Raw genomic sequence first — 19583 nt, 5'->3', positions numbered from 1 at the left:
TGTGTCTGTGTGTGTGCATGTATGTGTGCAAAGGTCCTCCTCAACATTAGATGGGACTATTTAAATCAATGTGACTTTAGCTATAATCTCGATATTGCTCTTGACAGAGAATACCCCAAACTGGCAATGAGATTCCTCAAATACATAACAGATAAAGGGAGGAAAAGGGACACAGTGTAATAACCATTGGAATAATTGGAATTCTTTTATCATTCACGGCACTTACGGTGAAAGTACTTTCTAATGAGTCTTCTGCCATATGTGATATAAGTAAATTATCTAAAAAAGATTCTAGAATGTTTAAAAAATCTTTTCAGGAAAATGTAAGGTGAAAGTTATTAAATTCTGTTAAATCTGGTGAATTAAATATGAATCATTCACTGATTTATAATGAAGAGTAGCTATTCTGCCTGACAACCAAATATCCAAACTCTCTATCAGCTCCTGGGTAGAAAGCCAGGAAATGGCATCTGAAGTCCCAGAATTTGTGAGATTAAGGATCTTGGATTTGATTCTGGGTTTATAAGTCATTTTTTAAAATACAAAATTTGGTTTTGGAATGACATGGGAAGAAAAGGCTGTTTAAGAACATGTTAAAGAATACGGATTCCACTTGGCCTCTTAGTAACTTGAATCTTTGCAGGCTTATGTAAAGTTTGTTACAATTAAAAAGGTCCATGCATAGGGTGTTGGGAAAATTCTGTGGCCTTGAAGGAGCTGAGCCCCAGGGAAAGGCTTCTGACTGAGAGAAACCTAGCTCTGAACTTGGATGCCTTGGCAGAACTGCATTGCCCAGCACCAGGCTGGCTGTGTCATTGGCTGGAAATAGGGTATATGTGTTCCAGTTTGTAAGAGGTCACATTCTGGGCCAGGAGGCAGAATAAATCTATGGTGATAGATAAGAGAACAGTGGTTGCCTGCAGGGGTTAGGAGTTGACTAGGGCGGGGCATGAAGGGGACTTTCTGGCATGATAGAAACACTCCATGACCTCACTGAGGACATACCCATTTCTCTAAACTCATGTCTAAACTGGACATGGATGATATGTGCATTTCCCTGCATATAAGTTTTTCCTTATAAAACAAAAATCAAAGGTCAGTTGAAAAAAGTCTACGAGCTAATTAAAACCCCTTAAAACAGGCTGAATTCTTTAAAATGAGCAAAACTACCCAATTGTGCACCGATGGATGAATGGATAAAGAAGATGTGGTATATAGATACAAGGGAGTATTACTCGGCAATCAGAAAGAATGAAAGCTTGCCATTTGCAACTATGTGGATGGAACTGGAGGGTGTTATGCTAAGTGAAATTAGTCAGTCAGAGAAAGACAAAAATCATATGACTTCACTCATATGAGAACTTTAAGAGACAAAACAGATGAACATAAGGGAAGGGAAGCAAAAATAATATAAAAACAGGGAAGGGGACAAAGCATAAGAGACTCTTAAATATGGAGAACAAACAGAGTTGCTGGAGGGGTGGTGGGAGGGGGGATGGGCTAAATGGGTCAGGGGCACTAAGGAATCTACTCCTGGAATCATTGTTGCACTAGATGCTAACTAATTTGGATGTAAATTTAAAAACAAAAAACAAAAAACCCAAAAAAAAAACCAGTCGCATCTTAAACTCACCGAGTTGTGCACATTAAATAAGTATAGCTTTTTGTATGTCAATCATTCATCAATAAAGTGGTTTAAAGAAATAAAAAAAAAATAAAATGAGCAAAACTAAAAAGGAAATTCGTCATTTTCCTTTAGAGGAAAATGGATGGTGTCAAATAAGTGCACAAAGACAAGCTCCCAGAGCATTTTTAATCAAAAATAATAATCAGTTTAGACATGGCTAGACCCTCATGTCTCAGAGTGAAGGAACCATTTTTTAAAAATGTTTATTTATTTTTGAGAAAGAGAAATAGAGCATGAGTGGGGTAGGGGCAGAGAGAGAGGGAGACACAGAATCTGAAGCAGGCTCCGGGCTCTGAGCTGTCAGCACAGAGCCCGACGTGCGGCTCGAACTCATGAACTGTGAGATCGTGACCTGAGCCAAAGTTGGATGCTTAACCGACCGAGCCACCCAGGTGCCCCTGAAGGCACCATTTCTAGTACTATAAGCTGTTTTGGAAATATTTCCGCATGTATTTTCTTTCATGTCTCTATTGTAGGAATCATGTTTTTGTAAATGTAAAATGCTTTGAATAGAGCTGGAGAAGAAGCTATGTTCAGTCATAGTATTATCTGGTTATGAACTAAGAATTCAGAGCTCTCTTGTGAGTCATGCTGCTAAGAATTGTAGGCTTAATCTTCAAGACTGTATGAATTTGAATTTTGACTTTATGGCCTTGGTCGGTATGAGGATACAAAGATAATCTTTTAGCAAAAACACTTGAAAATGGTAGAATGTTACATGGAAAGCTAGCTTTTAGAGATGGCTGGTGGATAAATTTGCTGTTACTTTTTTCTTTTAAGTATCTGGATTAATCAATTAGCCAGTATGTGATGACCTGATATGACCAGGCACAGTGCTAGGCACGCAGCGAATTCCCAAATAACTCTCGGCAGAATGTTCTCAAGGAGCTTCTCAGCAGGACAAGGGGATTAAACATACATATAAATAATTCGTTCAAGGAAGAATGTAATAAATGCATGAGAATACCACTGGCGTTCAATGGAGAGGAAATTCCTTTTAAAAAAGGAATCAAGGAAGACATTATGGGTGTGGTGGCATTTGGGCTGGGCCTTAAAGAAGAGTGTGCTTTCCCCTGACGGCAGCAAACGGGGGTTGTGGGCAGAGAGAATGTCATCAGGAAAGCTGTGAGTGTCGGAGCATAAGGGTTTTGTTGGGCTGCAGCACAGGCTACACTTCGGAGGAGATACACTAGGCAGGAGAAAGTCCTGAACTCCGGGGGAAGCTACGATCTGGGTAGAGGTACAGCCGGGTCATGAGAAGATGGGTCCTGAAGCAGTAAGGACCGAGGAAGTAAAAGGCGACAGAATCTAAGTAGAGGGAAGGAAGAGACAGGCAGGTCGCTAGGAGGCTCTCCCAACAGGTCAGGTAATGCGGCTGAAGGAGAATGATGGAAGTGGGGGGACAGGGAGAGGCAGCAAGTCTAGAATGCTCAGCAACGTGGAAGACAAGAGAGGGAGGGACAGCCGTCACAGGAAACTGAGAGACAGTCGTTCGCCGACAGGAGGGACAGTGATGCTGTTCATAGGCCAGAGTGGAGAGGAACGTCATGTTTGTGGGAGAGACGATGATGACTCATTTTGAGCAAGCCAGCAATGCCCAGGAGACGCTGGAAAAGTGGGTCTGGATGTACACTCAGTGGTGGAGTTGGAGAAAGAGACGTGGCCCTTCTTCACCCACAAGTACCTGTAAGTCACGGCAGCGGGTGAGCATGTCCAGCGTGACAGTGTGGAGAGAGAGGGAAGAGGAGAGAGCTGGGAGCTAGCCGGACCGTGGGGTTGTTTGCCAGAAACACTGAAAGAAAATTGGCAAGGTGCCGGACCTCCCCCAGCCCTGTCCCCAAGCCTGGGAGATGGACCAGGAAGAGGAAAGAGAATGCTGGAGACAAAGCATTCAAGAAAACTGATTTTAGAGGACTAACCCTGATTGCTGGTCTCAGAATAATCAAAGCCTATGATTATTTGCAGATTCCCTTCCCTCTCTTTCTCTTTTTTTTCCCTTCTTTCTTTCTTTTCTCCCCTCCTTCCTTCCCTTCTTCTTCCTTCCTTGCACGTTCTTGTTTTATTTTGGACTGGCCTACGGCATGGGTGGCCACTGTTGACCTAAGGAGGAGTTAGGATTCACCACTGTCACCTACAAAGGGGTAACTGTCTTTTCAATATTTGTCTTTACAACTGATTGTGGAGGAGGGAGAGCATCTCTGCCCCACAGTTGTAACACTTTGGGTCTGTTAAAGCATGACGCATATATTTGCGATGTGACAACGTTAACATTTTTCTAACTCTTTTTTACACAACTTTTTACTTCTTTGTACTGCTCTCAAGAGCCACTCATAATATCTTGGTAACTGCATGAGATCCCAGGGCCAGAGACTGGCCACTCCTGGCATTGTGATTAGAGTCATTTAATACCCAAGGCCATGACTAACGTCTGGCAACAAAAGCTCCTCTAGGTGTCACATGTCCTGGGACCTTGGGTGAGGGCAAAAAGGGAGCACCTTATTATTGTGAGTCAGTACCATGGTCAAGAGAAAAGTCGAGGACCAGGCGGGTCCATCCAGGGCACTGCTGAGAAGTGACAGACCCTCACCACAATCAATACCCGTGCAACCAGAAAGCCTAAAATCAGTTTCAAGTAGCGATACCCACCTTTGTCTTATCTTCATACCCAGGCTTTTAATAATATATATCTATTTTTTTGTATGTTTACAGAAAGCAGTCAACTGAGCTATTCGTGGAAAGGTTTGTGGGTTTGGTTAACGAGGTGGAGGAGTATTACATTTCAGCTGGAAACACATCCCTAGAATGCCAAAACATTTATTCCAAAGTCTGGATTCCTGGTGCAATCGGAGGCACACGGCAATAGTGTGTCTGTTCGGAGGCTGGGGCGGGGGTGGTGGGGGGGGGGGGGCTGGGGCCAGCAAAGCATTTGATCCGAGCGTATTCCAGAAGGCTTTTATTGTTAAATTACATTCTTCAGGAAAAACCGCCCATGTCACATTTTGTAAACTTGATATCCATACACTTTTGACTGGCATTCTATTTTAGCCATAGCGTATGATTTACAGCAAGCCTGTTTTCCCTCTTGCTTAGGGTGGCAGCAGAAAGCTTGGGGCGCTCTCCGGGCTCCAAGAATGAGGAGCAAAAGGGGCCCGGGTTTTGCTTCTCCCCAATAACGCTGACCCTGGCTGTGCCACTCTGCTCTCAGGGAGCAGACAGCAAGCTTCTCCTCACTCCCCCCTGCCATCCATCCAGCTGGGTGCAGCAGCTCGGGCTGCCGTGCCTGCCGGGAGGGGCTGCCAAGTGCCCTGCCTACTGGCTGCCTCCCGAATCCCTGCCATTGCACACACAAACACATCCACACACGCTCTGCCTCGCTCACACACGGAGCTACACGCACACGCGAGCGCATTCCTCCCTTCATTCTCTGTCTCAGCCCCTGACTTCTACAAGCCCATGGAACATTTCTGGAAAGACGCTCTTGATCCAGCAGGGTAGGGTTGTTTTGATTTCTGTCTTTGTAGCTTTAGCATTTTGAGAAAGCAACTTACCTTTCTGGCCAGTGTCTGTATCCTAGCAGGGAGATGAGGATTTGCTGCTTTCAGTTGGCTTCTGTGTGTATCTCCTTTTCCTTCCAGGACTTGTAGGATTCTTTGTGTAATTTATGTATAATTGGGTGGGTACTGATTTTTAAGAGCCCTATGAAGTGCTTTTGCATGTGTTTAAAAAAGACATTTGAAAATTGGAAGTGTGATTTATGGAAACGAAATCATCTGTAAAAAAATTGCTTTGGAAAGTAATGGTTGCTGGCCATAAAGAGACATATCTGTGATTCACCTAATGTGTTTTTAACCCTTTCTTTGCCTACAATCTATGGCTATTGATGCTAAGCTCAATTTTGTCATCATATTAAACTAACTAACTACATCTTCATATTGTCCAAAAATCGTCTGTCTGTTCTTGTAAGAACTAGGTAAAATGTGTACTTATTGGTATTTAAAAAAAAAAAAAACACCCAAAACCACCTGCTCTTAGTAACAGCAACCTTGGCATTTATCTGTGCCACGAACATTTTGTTGGGTACTCTGTTGGGTGTTTGGAATGGCAGTTAAAGCAAAGCATTGATGATCAGATCAGGTAGTTGTATCAGAGTCTATTAGGCTGGGGCAAAGGAAGTTTATCACAAAGTATAAATTACCGAGGACTGTGGGTGCACAATATATTACCCATATCTTTTGTGTGGTGTATACAGATATATATGTTGTTTGTGTGTGTATGCTTAGATTTTAATTCAGTTACAAACTTTTTTTCTATTTCTTTTTCATCTGAATATTTGATTCTGCATAGCCTAGCCGAAGTGAACGGAAAAGGTCCAGTTGTAGGACTAAAGAACAGAAATGTAGTATTGCATGTCAAAATTTGTTGGTTAGACCACCAGTGTAACATAGTGGCCAAAGAGCTGGTTAATGAATTGAGGTTACATTTCGTATGAAAAGGTCACATTTCATATTCAACTTTCTGAAGTTTTGGTTGCATAACCTGTGGAAGACACGAACACCCATGTGTGCCTAACCAGAGGTTTTTGTGAATCATCGTTCACATGAGAATTCATAATGGGAGCAAGTACAGTACTGTGGTCCAACACAAACATGCAAGCCAGGCTGGGAGCATCTCAGAAGGTCGTGGCTAGAAGACCACTCTGGGGCAATTCTGCAGATGAGGAACTGAGGTCTGGCACTGTGCTTCTGATGGCAGAGTGCAGCTCTTCCTGTAGGTACACCTTTGAATCTCCGTCCCCCTTCCCCCCCCCCCCATGTCTCCTCTCAGTGCCTGCAGCTGCTAAATATAGCTGTCTGTGGCTGGCTGCACATGCAACCGCACACCCTATTCTATCTGCCATATCTCAGTTACAGAGTGGCCCTCCCCAGGGTCATTCTATGTACACACTACATATTTCCAGCCAACTAGGAGAGTGAATCAAACAGAAAGAGAGACAAACAGAGATAGAACGAAGTCTGGCTTGGGGCACATAAGGCAGCACCGGACAGAAAGCCGGTCCCTGGATTAGGCTCGCGAGTTTGTTTTAAACCTCGTCTTCCCTGGGCCACCTTTAGGAGATCCCGCTGCGTCCCCCCCCACCCCCCCGCCCTGTCCTCCTCCTGCAGTGAAATTTAGCCTCCAACCCGCAGCGACAAGTAAAGTAAAGTTCAGGGAAGCTGCTCTTTGGGCTCGCTCCAAAACGAGTTGCTGCCCGGAGTGATGTTTAAACCAATGTCAGTGCAAGGCAACAGCCCCTGGCCGGCTTCCAGCACCTTTGTGATGCATACGAGCGCGGGGGACCGGTACTTAAAGTTGGAGACTCGAAGCCCGGGAGTTGGCTGAGCGCGCTCGCGCCGGGCTGCACTTGCTCGCGTCTGGCCGCCGGGCTCCGCGGGACGGGCCGGCTCCCGGGGCAGGGCCAGAGCTCGCTTCGCGGTGGGACATGCGCTGCGCCGCCTCTAACCGCGGGCTGTGCTCTTCTTCCAGGTGGCCGGTCGGCTGCTGAGCCCTCTGCCGCGCGGGGAGACCGTGTGCGCCTTGCCCACGGCCACTGACCATGACCATGACCCTCCACACCAAAGCGTCTGGAATGGCCCTGCTGCATCAAATCCAAGGGAACGAGCTGGAGACCCTGAACCGCCCGCAGCTCAAGATCCCCCTGGAGCGGCCCCTGGGCGAGGTGTACGTGGACGGCAGCAAGCCCGCCGTGTACAACTATCCCGAGGGCGCCGCGTACGACTTCAACGCCGCGCCCGCCGCCTCCGCGCCGGTCTACGGCCAGTCGGGCCTCGCCTATGGCTCCGGGTCCGAGGCGGCGGCGTTCGGCGCCAACGGCCTGGGGGGCTTCCCGCCGCTCAACAGCGTGTCTCCGAGCCCGCTGGTGCTGCTGCACCCGCCGCCGCAGCTCTCGCCCTTCCTGCACCCCCACGGCCAGCAGGTGCCCTATTACCTGGAGAACGAGCCGAGCGGCTACGCCGTGCGCGAGGCCGGTCCTCCCGCGTTCTACAGGTACCCGCGCCGCGCGCCGCTCCGCGCCGCGCCACGTCGGGGTGGCCCGCCGCGCGCCCGGCGGTCGGGAGGGAGGGCGGGAGGGGGCCGCGCCGCCGGGAGCTCGCCGGAGGCCGCAGGCTGCGGGGCCGAAACCGGGCAGCCCGGCCGCAGCGGCTGCGGGACGCGCGGCCCGACCCGGGTCGGGGGGCGGCGGTGGTTTGTAGATCTTGGTTCGAGAGCCAAGTTCTCTCGCTTGGCAGCTTAAAGAAAATGCTGTTCTCCACCCCCTACCATCTGCGTAAGAGGCAGCTCCGAAAACCCGTGGGCTTCCTAACTCATTTTGGAAAATCGTATAAAGCGGCGGTTGTTTGTTGGGGGAAACACCCCAAAGCAAAAACAAAACAAAACACAAAACCCACAACAAAAACCCCAGCAAAGCTCTTGGAGTCCCTAGTCAATGTCCTGCTTTGGTATTTAAGGCTAGAGGTGTTTGGGGTTAGCGGAGCTCCGAGTTTAATTTATTACTACTGTTATTTGCAATTATTTTTAATGTGCTAGCAAAATTTCCTTTCATCTAGAATTTCGGATTAGAAATATGCACGTTACTATTATGGTGAGGATGATTTTTGTTTGTTTGTTTTAGCAAGCAATTCCCAGCACCTACTTTCTCCCCCTTCCTCTCCATCCCAAGTTCAAGGGCTTTTGGACTGAATTGCGCTCCTCAGATGAGCACTAGAAGAATTGAATGAGTCTTAACAAGTTTCTGATTTCTGAGTTATCTGGCTGGGTCAGTGTTGGAGCAGATTGCTGGCGTATGACTTCTGACAGTCGAAGATTTATAGGTGTCTTGTCAGTTTACAACATGTGGCATCAAAGAGCATTTTGAAATAACTCTTCTAGCTAAGTTACATCTCTGGCCTACCGGGCAGAGAATGCCGACGCCCCCCCCCACCCCCCCACCCAGTGGTGTGCGGGCTCAGGTGGGTTCTGTGCCTTTCAGTCTGTAGAAGCGGTGTGAGCATTCCAGGACATGCAGTAACACATTTGTGACTTAAGTGGCCAGTGTTTTGTGTCTTTATTCTCCCCCACCCCCACCCCCATCCCCAGGATTATACTTTTCTCCCTTCTCCCATTCCCCTTTGACAGTTTCTCTGTTCTCTTTCTGATGGACCTGGGAAGGGCTTAGGTGGGTGACTCTGATGAACACCTGTGCCCTAGCCACCCAAGGCCAGCTAGACTCTGGAGTGGGTTTGGAAGGCCTCAGGGTGCCCACATGGCTGGGTACTAAGTTAGGCACAGACTGCAGACTGGTGTCTGGACTGGCCTCCTGCCCTCACCTGGACCCTTGTGCATTGCAAGCCGTAGACTGTTTTCTATTCAGTGTTCTATTTCCAGAGGTATTCATAGCAGAAGAAACAGGAGGAAGGCACAGTTTGGCCCCAGATGATACTGACGGGCATCCTCTTGGGGTATCTGAACACACCCCCTATCCTTCAACCTTCTCAAAGGACTTTAGAGCATCCCACAGCCAGAGAGGTTCAGACTGAATTATTACTTAAAAGACAAAGAATGAACAAAACTTTAAAAAGGTGGCGTATTTCGAATTAATTTTACTTGTTTTAATTCAGGGTTAAAATGGAAAGAGAAAGAATCTCTTCCTTTTTTTTTTTTTTTTAAGTGTTAGAACAAAATATAACGATTAAGTCTTATTCTCACAACCTTTTAAACTCCTCAATGTGAAGGAAGGCACTGGTATGATGTGAATTCCATAACCTTCTGGTGGACTCCAGAAACTATTTTCCTCTCCATTTAATTTTCAGTTCTTTTATTGCAAATTAATCCTACTGAATTCAATGGGCACTAATGAGACTGCTCCTTGGTGGATTATTTACTGCCTTGCTACTAATTACAAAGTGAGCATGGTCACATAAAGAGGGGACCACATTTTATTCAGAATTGTTCATCATCCCAGTGGCAAATAATATCACTATGATATGCCCCATCTTAAACTTTTTGCATTGGATGATATTCAGATATGTTTGGAATAGTGAAAAAAAATGACACGGAACTTTAATAATGAAGTAAAAACTCATACACGTTGGATTCCATGTGGAAACTCCGTTTTAGAATGATTTTTTTCTTTGTAGTTTATTTCCTATAACGTCCTTGGTTTGAATGCTACCTCTCAGGAACCAGGGCAGAAGAGACGACTTCATGCAGGTGTTGTTTCAAATGGACAGATGTTATTTAATATTTTTACCCTCTCAGTTTTCGTGTTTGAGTAACTCTGGGTACAAAGAATTGACCAGGCTTTTGTAGAAACTGTCTCTTGTCTTCAGTAGTTTCCAAAGTTTTGGGAGTTGAAAGCAGTGTTTTGAAACTGCTTGTCATAACCCTGGGGATCATGAAATCAGTTTAGTGATTCCAGAGCATTTTTTCTTAAGGAATAAAATAGAAAAGAATATCACAGAAGATATCAGAGTGCATGATATTTAGTAAGGGTGGGTTTTGTTCTGGAAAATTTGTTTTAATTATATATGCTTGTATGAGCTGACTATGATGTAAAATGTATTTCTTGCTGTGGAAGTTTGAAAGTTAGTGGCCTAACGTGTTACGATCAGTAGAGACAAAAAATTAGGGTAAGTGTTTGGTCGTTTTAGCTACACAAACTAAAAACCTATTTAAATTGTCTTTATTTTATTTCCCCCCTAGAAGTTAGCTGGTGTCTTCAGGTCAGTTAGATTAAGCTTTACTGTTTGTGATTCTTAACGTTTCCATTTGTAAAATGGTGCTGTCATGTGGATTGTCCCGCCGAATGTCCCGCTGGGATGTTCAGAGAATTTATGTGAAGTTCACATCATTTAGCATGAAGAGATTATGGTTACTTTCTTTCTAGGGGCCACAATATGCAGCCGTATCGATCTATAGAGGAATGTAACAGATAAAACTGCCCTGGGCATACAATAATGTGAGAAAGATGGTCACGCGTCCCAACCAATTGTTGAGAGGGAATATATTTGTAAACAGGCAGAGCTGTGACTTTGCAAGATGTGTCTTACCTGAAATTTCATAGTGAAGGCAACTGGGAGTCATCTCAGCCTCAGTTCTTTATAGTGTTCAAACAACCTAGGAGGTTTGAATAAAACTAAAGGTGAAATGTAATTATATCCACCTTGTTTTTAAAAATTCAGGTTAAGTCTTTAGTGCTCCGCATTCATTTCAGTTTTACTACTCAATATTCTTAAAGACTCAATGTTGCCCCCGCTTCTTCCCCAAAACTTAGCAAACACACCGATTTTTTGCATCAGAGTCCATGCCCAGTAATTGGTATGCTGGCTGTGTGCATATTTTGAGTGAATAGTATGTTCTTTGGTGATCATTTAAAACTATTTCTCAACTTCGAATAAAGCTCATTTCTAGGGAGAGATTTGAAGAGCTAATTTTCAAGTTTCCAATAATTCTTTCCTTGTATTTAGGTGATATTTTAAGACCCTTTATATCTGTTCTCATTTTATTCATTTAAGTTGTTACTGTTTACCTGACATTTTGCGCTGGTCTAAGAATAGTTGAAGGAGCCACATACTGCCTCGAGAATGAGTGGATTTTAGGTTGAAAGCAGAATCACATCTTGAATCCCCATTTCATTTTCACCTACTCCATGTGGCTTGTACCTGTTTGGTAGAAAGCCTCTGAGAGATAATTGCCACTTATTCTAATCTGCTTTCTCGCACTCAGTTAATTTGGATCCTTGGATGGCTTTTGTGAATATATATATTTCGGATGGGACATTCAGGATTTGGGAAGATCCCGGTTTAGCATTTTGGTTTCCTATTGTTTTAAGACTATAAAAGAAGGGGGCAGGGGGCAAGAAAACAATGGCGGGAAACATACACATCAGGAAAAACTATACAAGATGGCAAACTTTCTGTTAATGATAAGATATTAATAATTATGTCAGGTGGGATAATATATATGAAAGCAGTGCATAAACTATCCAAGAGTTCAATATTGTATTATTTCTTTCACCCAGTAATATTCATTCTGGTGCTTTTGCAAGCTAAAAGATAGTAGGAAAGGACAAATTTAAGTGGTCAGGAGTTGCACTGCAAATATAAATTAATGGTAATGTGAGATAATTTTTCTGTGGAAGTCAAATTTAAATAAAATCTTTATCACCATCCGCAATATTTGTTTGCAGCCAGGCTTCTCATAAATAACGTTTGTTTATAGATACATTTTAAAAAGTCAAAACCCTGATTATGTGAAAATAGTTTTACACAAGGAAAGACATGAATTATAATTATATTTTTTTCTAAAACACCTACTCAGCACAAAACTAATACATCTGACTCCTCCTTGCGACATTAGTATTATTTTTAATGTAACTTTAGAAGAACCCGGCACAAGGAACCGCATGCTAAATGTGTTCCTCTCTTTTCCAGGATACATTGAATGGACAGGACAAATTAGTCATTTAGCTTCATTCCAAGACACTGTTTGCTTTTTGAAGAAGGAAAGCATAGAACGGCCACAACTGTTTAGCACAAGACGCACACTCCAGAGAAAGATGCTTTATAAATCCCCAAAATGCAGACACTTGAACACAGACTGACCAAAGTGAAAGTGTGAGAGATTTCATAGAAAGGAGGCAGCCTGTCAAAGCCATCAAGTAGTTTTATTTTATATTTTAAGCATTGCCAGTGCATTGACAGATAATGCCATTTTTTGAAAAGGTGTGTTTGAGCTGTTCCCTGCTCCACCCCTAAAACGCGACGCTCCTGCTGCACTCTGAAATCCGGAGAATTCAGTGGGCTGGAGGTGAAGCCCCTTTATGATATTCTTGATCTCATGAGGAAAGAAACCATACTAGCTGAGTTTTGCACCTCGGAGAATATTGTTAGGAATTTTGAGGGAGGCTCTGCATTAATCAGCAACACTTTCAATTATATGTATATGTCTAGACCCTGTTAAGAATATGAAAAGTAGAAAGACAACTCTTTTGGTCCCAGCTGACGAAATTGGATGTAGTTTAAGAAGGTAAATAATTTCAAGAAGCTGTGTCAAATAAGAAACGGTGTGACTGCCACTTGTAAGTGATGTGGTGCTGTGCTGAAGAGATAATGTCGCGGGTGGTACTGGGGGTGGTGAGGATGAGAAGGCAGGGACAGTGGCAGTGAAGTTCTGGTGTTAGCTGGGGTAGGCAGCTGTTCTAGATGTCTGTTTCATAGCCTGGAGAGGTTTATCCCACGCTGAAATCAAATTCTTGTAATGTACTTCACTTATTTTGGGGTGGTTATAATTTAAGTAAATAGTCAATATTTCAATGATGATATTATTAATTATATGACTACCATAAATCTAATAAGTACTTATGACTACTATGCAGAAAATTTGAAAAGAAATCTCCAAACAAGCCTGGATTTTTTTTTTTTTTTTTTTTTTTTTTTTTTGGTTTTCCCTCTGCACTTCTTCGAGGGACAGAATTGGGTCCTTAGTCTGCTGCAACATCTATTTTAATTGTGTGCTCATTGATGAGATAGTAGGCTACTTTGTCTTGTAATTTTCTACTTTCTGTGAATTACGCCTTGGGAAAAATAGAAGTTCACTTAAAGCTAATAAAGCTCATTAAGAAACGTTCAGGACTAGATATTTCCAAATAAGCCTGGATAAACTCGGATGGGGCTCTTCTTTTTTATTTTTTTATTCCTTATTTTTTGGTAATGTTTAGTTATTTTTGAGAGAGAGAGAGACAGACAGAGCATGAGCAGGGGAGAGGCAGAGAGAGGGGGAGACACAGAATCCGAAGCAGGCTCCAGGCTCCGAGCTGTCAGCACAGAGCCCGCCGCGGGGCTCAAACCCACAAACCGTGAGATCGTGACCTGAGCCGTGGGACGCTTAAGACTGAGCCATCCAGGCGCCCCAGGGCTCTTCTTTTAGACAGTTCCCCAAGTGTTGTCAGTTTCAGGGGGGGAGAGAATGGCCTCCGCATTTTAACGCTCAGATTCTCACCTCCGGCTCAGAAGCTCCAGAGGGGTCTGGTCCCAAACCCCCTGCTGCCATTCCCAGCCTGCATCCTCCTCCAGCTGGGGGGCTCCTTCTGCCAGTTGCCAAACAGCGGCTTGTGTAGGCCCCCAGCCGCCGATGTGGGTGTGCCAGGCACCACTTCCTGGGCAGTTTTCTTGGCAACTTGACTCACTTTTCTCATAGAAAGACTTGGGATTTTTTTCCCTAAGATCCTGGAGGTAAAAGACAATTTTCTTTTAATTTCCCTGCAACTAAATGCTGTTAGAAATAGTAATTTTTGCATTGGCATACTTCCTCTGTTCTCTGCTGATTTTTTAAGTAATCCGTTCTCATAGTTTCTCCTTTCTTTGCTTTATTTTCTAATGTTATTTAAACTTTTTGGCTTCTTTCCCCCTATCAAGTTAGTTTTCTTTCTTTCTTTCTTTCTTTCTTTCTTTCTTTCTTTCTTTCTTTCTTTCTTCTTTCTTTTTCTGTTTTAGTTGCTCCCTCTGCATATTCCCAGATTTTTTTTCTTCCACCTATTCTGGTTTATTTCTTTATTGACATGTTTCATCTGTTATTTTAATGAAATTTGGAACGGGGCTCAATAGAGTTCCTACCTAGGACGGGAAAGCCAGTGTTATAAGAATAACCCAGAATAGCATTAACTACAGGAAAAGCTTTAAAAACAATTTTTTTCTTGTCTCTCAGGATAGAAATTAAAAACAAAACAAAACAAAATCAGAAAGAAATTTTCACTTAAGTGGGATTGCTTTGACAGTTCACTCATTTATTCGTTCATTTGGTTACCTTGTCTCACGTGTATAGTTCATCAGTGGCACAGATGAAATAAAACACATTTTTGTATTCCTAGCAGTTCACATATCAGTGTTAGCGCACAGTAGGTGTGTGGATGGGGGGAGCCTGAGGGCCAGTCTTCTGCATGTGTGTTTGTATGGAGATAACTGAAGGGCAGCCTTGGCCGCTGTCTCTCTCAAAGTTCTAGGTCCATGTGAATTTACACAAGTCATTTAAAGCTCACTGGAACTTTTCATTCTGTCAACAAAAACACTCCTTTTTGAACAGTCAGGTGCACCCATGATTCATTTTACTTATATCACTAAAGTATTTTCATTGATGTGTTTTTTTGGTTTTGTTGTTGTTTTTTGCTTTTGTGAAATTCTTGCAATACGACATTGCCAGAAACATAATTGATTTTAAGGGTCCTTTCTGTTAACTTTACGTTTTCTGCCTCTTTTTGGAAGACCTTACAAATGATTACATTTATTTCTGCAAGAATATTTCAAGCAACTCAGAAAGAAAGGATGTACCTTCTGAGTACAAGATACAATTTACTTACATGGAGAAATTATTTTCTTTAACTCTCTGAAAACCCCGTGGGACCTTTGGAAATCTGTTTGATTTCTAATAGGAGGAATCCCTGAGCACTGGTCCAAACAGAGATGTATCTTATTCAATGCATTCGTCTCAGCTCTTAGCAACGTGCGTGGCACGTGGAAGTCCTGAGAAGCTTTTAGCTGAGTGGATGGCTGCTGGTAGGCAGCAAACATCAGTTACACGGATTCGTTCATGTCCCTTACTGGAAGAATGGCCATTCAGGAGGGGGTCTTTAGATGTGATTGGAGGAGTGCGGGGAGTTTGTGAATCCCTCTCCCTCAGGAATAAAGGTAGAAAGGAGTCCGAGGGATGTTCCAAGTACAGTTGATTCTCATTATTCGGGGATTCCATATTTTTGAATTTGCCTACTTGCTAAAATTTATTTATAACCCCCAAATCAGTACTCATGGCACTTTCTCGGGCACTCGCAGACATGTGCAGAGTGGGGAAAAATTTGAGTCATCTGACATGCATGTTCCCAGCTGAGGTCAAACAAGGCGACACGCTGCCTTCTTGTGTCAGCTCTCCTACTGTGAACAAGTGTCCTGTGTGGGTCCATGCAGTGCCACGCTTGTTTTTTTTTTTTTTTTTTGGCATTTTTGTGCTCTCTGTTGGTGACTTTGCTGTTTAAAAGGACCCCCAAGCCTAATGCTGGAATGCTGTCTAATGTTCCTAAGTGCAAGAAGGCTGTGATGTGTCTGATGTAGAGAAAATGAGTGTGTTAGGTAAACTTTGAGCATGAGTTATAGTGCTGTTGGCTGTGAGTTCAATGTTAATGAATCACCAATACGTGTTAAATATGATATCTTTAAACAGAAACACACATGAAATGAGGCTATGTATTAATTGGTTGATGGGAATGTTATGATCAGAGGCTTGCAAGAACCTAATCCCATATTTCCCCTTGGAGCAGTGGGTTAGAATTCACTGATTTACTGTTCATGGAAACTTTAAAGTCACCACTACCGCAAATAATGAGACTTGCTACTATGCGGTAGAGTGATTTCAGTACAGATTTGGGAGGCCGGCAGCTTAAGTTTCTGGCTTGACTCCTGCCTAGCTGTAATCTCCGGTTCAAGCGTGCCTCAGTTTACTCGATTGTAAGATGCCAATCAAAATAGGACCTATCTCTTTCGGTTGTTGTGGGGATTAAACAAGTTCATAGAGGTTTGAAAACATGCCTGGCACATAGCAAGTCATTATTTTTATGACTGCTTGAGAAGACAGTTGGCATCTTTACCCCGAAGAAGGTGACTATGAGGGCTCTTTAAGGCTCTGGAATGTTTGTGACTTCCCTATGTTTGTTTATTTTGCCTTCAAGGGACAAACTTTAATACCCTATTGTGATTAGAAGCTAAATTCTTTCAACCTAAAGGAAGCAGGAAGCTAATATTTCTTGGAATGCTTAGTATATGCCAGGTGGTATTCTAGAAAAACAAAACAAAGCAATTGTAATAAACTCCAAATGAGTAAAAATAAGTATATCAATAAAAAAAGTGAGGGGCATTAGGCACTGTGGGCTGGACCAGTTCCAGAGAGGGAAGTGGTTGAGAATGTGGTAAGCAGTTTGTGGAGAGGCTATGGCGTACAGAGGGCAAGGAAGGCATTTGTCTGTGATTTGGAAAACAGGAACACGGAGAAGGGAGAGGGACGGAGGTGAACATTATAGCGCGTCTGCGAAAGTGCATTTTCAACCGTGGCTGCACGTTGGAATCAAGGATGATTTCAGAATCACCCAGGTGGTTTTGCCGTGTTGGCCCTGTGGGGGACCGTCGAAAGCCAGGTCTGCCCGATTTCCTAGTCTTCGGTTCATCCAGCCACATGGGTCTCAGAAGCAGAGGGTAAAAAGAGTGCTGAGGGAGAAGAGTGACTGTGACATTAATTTCTACTCATCGTCTTTCCAAAATAAGATTTGAGGTAGGCAGGTGCGTTGGGTGCTGACCGGATGCAAAGTGGGGAAATTGAGGAATATGAGGCGGTAGACTTTTGCCACAGGATGTGATGAAATTAGGAAACGCGCACACACCTGTGCCCTGGAGCCTTCGTGATGTAGGGTTGTGTTGAGGGTTTAGATAATTGACAGTAATTGAAACCCTTAGACCTCCCCGCCCCCAACCCCACCCCTGCCAGGGTCCTCTTTGCTTTAACTCTTCAGAGAGTTGCCATACACGAGACTCCAGCATGGTTTATGCAACCTGAAACCCCTAAATATCAGTACAGTTCATGCATTGCACCAAATTTCCAGTTGCATGTTTGGAAAGTTCCCTGGAGGCTTTGACGTGGAGGACTTACTTAAAGCTCCCTTCGTGTACTCTGTCATGAAGTATTTGGCAGAATGTTTTTGGCAAATAGAATGTGTGCAATTTTTTAATTAAAAATTTTTTAAATGTTTTGTTATTTATTTTTTGAGAGACAGAGCATAAGCAGAGGAGGGGCAGAGAGAGAGGGAGACAGAGAGTCTGAAGCAGGCTCCAGGCTCTGAGCTGTCGGCACAGAGCCCCACGTGGGGCTCGAACCGAGAAACTGCGAGATGATGACCTGAGCCAAAGTTGGATGCTTAACCTACTGAGCCACCCAGGTGCCCCAGAATGTGTGCACTTTTTAATGCTTCCTTCCTTCACTCCCCCCCCCCCCACCCTTTGCGTTTGAGAAAACTCACTTATCAATAAGGGATATGGGTGGTATCCAGGTGCTCCAGTGGGACGTGAAGGCCCAGGGTGCAGTTTGGTGAGGCTTCCCCACGCTGTTCAGTTCTCATGGCTGCCGTTTCCTCATGTGACTGCCAAGAGTCATCAGCTAAAAGCAAGTCCTTGAAATCTCAGCACAGGTTTCAGTGCGACTCCTTGGATTAGCAGCGAACTGGAGTCTCCTTGAGTGCCCACACGACTTGACTTGCTGTGCCAGTTGTAGGCCCCACACGGTGTGGGGCTTTCTGGTTCCTTGTTCTTTGCTTCTGGTGCTCAGCAGCTGTGACCGATGAAACCAGAGTTGCTTTTCTAAGAAGTCTGTGTTTGACCTTGGGAAATGGCTAGCGAAGTGATCAGGTAACTTGGAGAAGCGTTCACTTGTTCTAGCATTTCTGTATCCAACAGCTGTAGGTCCCAGAAGCGCAGTCCCAGTCATTTATAACATCTGAAAACACACAGACAAGAAGTTTCTTCTCAGATGTTTCTCATGTCATTCTCTCATTTTCCACACATGGCCAGCTCTCTGTTATTGCTGCCATAAGTTCCTTATTGGCTTTTCAGCTTTCGAGCTTTCACACTCTGATTTTTCAATTTGCTACCTCAGCTTACTACCCAAAGTATATACTTGATTTGATCCTTCCTCTGCTCAAAACCCTCCTGTGGCTTCTCACTCGTCACAGAACACGTGCAAACCCCATTCAAAGCCCTTGTAATTTGATTCTGACTAATCTCCTCTCATCCACGAAGCTCCTGTTCAAAACCATATTTAAATGGCCCTTCCCACTGCTTCACAGTTATTTCCATGTCTAGTGTGTACCTTTCTTTCGTCTGGTCCCATCTCTGTGAGACCAGGAGTCAAGGTTCAGCTCAAATGTTGCCCCTACCAGCTGGGTTTTCCACCTGGCATTCTCTCAGATGTTCATGGTGCACATAGCACCTTTTTTAAAAAATTTTTTTGGTACTTCTACAATGGAAATTCCCACACAGAATGCCTTTCATTATGGCTGTAGCTAAATTTGTCTATGGATTTTATTAATTTTATAGGTTAAAGTAATGTCATAGAATTTATTAATGGATATATTCACTCGGCGATCTTTTTTTTTCTGGCAAACTTTATTAAATGTCGATCAGGTACTGACCTCCATGTAGATATTGGATGCCAAATCTGTTGTCAAGTTGCTTATAGACTGAAAGAGGGAGATTGATGAATGTGTAAACAGTTAAAAAAACAGTAGAATAAGAATCGTCACAGAGAAGACACCAGTAGACTGTGGAGGGGCCCTTCACCCGATGGACAGCCCCCATCTGTGAATGCAGAGGTCCAAAAGGTTTACTGGAAAGAGGATTTAGCCAGGCAGAGAAGGGCAGGTGAGGCTGTAAAGAGATGCTGGGTCCTACTGCCTGATCCTTCCTATGTTTCCAGCCCAGTTCCTTTGACAGAATAACTGCTCAGTAATTTACAGAGCCAAATTGTTGAATTCAGCAAATAAAGCTAAGTTGGTAAGAATCAGAGAAATAACTTGAATAATAGCCATTGCTAGTTTCTTTTGAGCATAGTGCACCAGGGACCTTGCTGAAAGCCTTACATGGAAGATCGCGTTGGTATTCTTATACCAACCACAAGATGCTGGTACTGTTATTATTCTTAGTTTACGGCTAACAAAGCTAAGACCGAGAGAGGGGAGGTGACCTGCCCAAGTCACACAGCCAGTCATAATTCAGTAATGGAAGATCAGGGACTCTAAGTCTAAAAGCTGGACTTTGGAGCTTAAGTTTTACCC

At 43.8% G+C, this 19583-nt stretch overlaps 1 protein-coding gene across 1 annotated transcript in view; it reads left to right on the top strand.

Moving 5' to 3' along the window:
• The first annotated feature begins 7222 nt into the window (after window positions 1-7222).
• Window positions 7223-19583, top strand: part of ESR1 (estrogen receptor 1) — a 274532-nt gene continuing 262171 nt past the window's right edge. The window contains exon 1 of the mRNA XM_047103088.1: window positions 7223-7732. Coding sequence (XP_046959044.1) covers window positions 7281-7732 — 452 coding nt within the window. The 5' untranslated portion in view covers window positions 7223-7280. The remainder of the gene's footprint in view (window positions 7733-19583) is intronic.

This window comes from Lynx rufus, unplaced genomic scaffold (genome assembly GCF_022079265.1).
Source record: "Lynx rufus isolate CCGP_SWC_20201006 ecotype Redwood Valley unplaced genomic scaffold, mLynRuf1.p SCAF_6, whole genome shotgun sequence".
In the NCBI taxonomy this organism is placed as follows: Eukaryota; Metazoa; Chordata; class Mammalia; order Carnivora; family Felidae; genus Lynx; species Lynx rufus.
The sequence above is the reverse complement of the archived record's forward strand: the minus strand, read 5'-3'. Positions and strand labels throughout refer to the sequence as shown.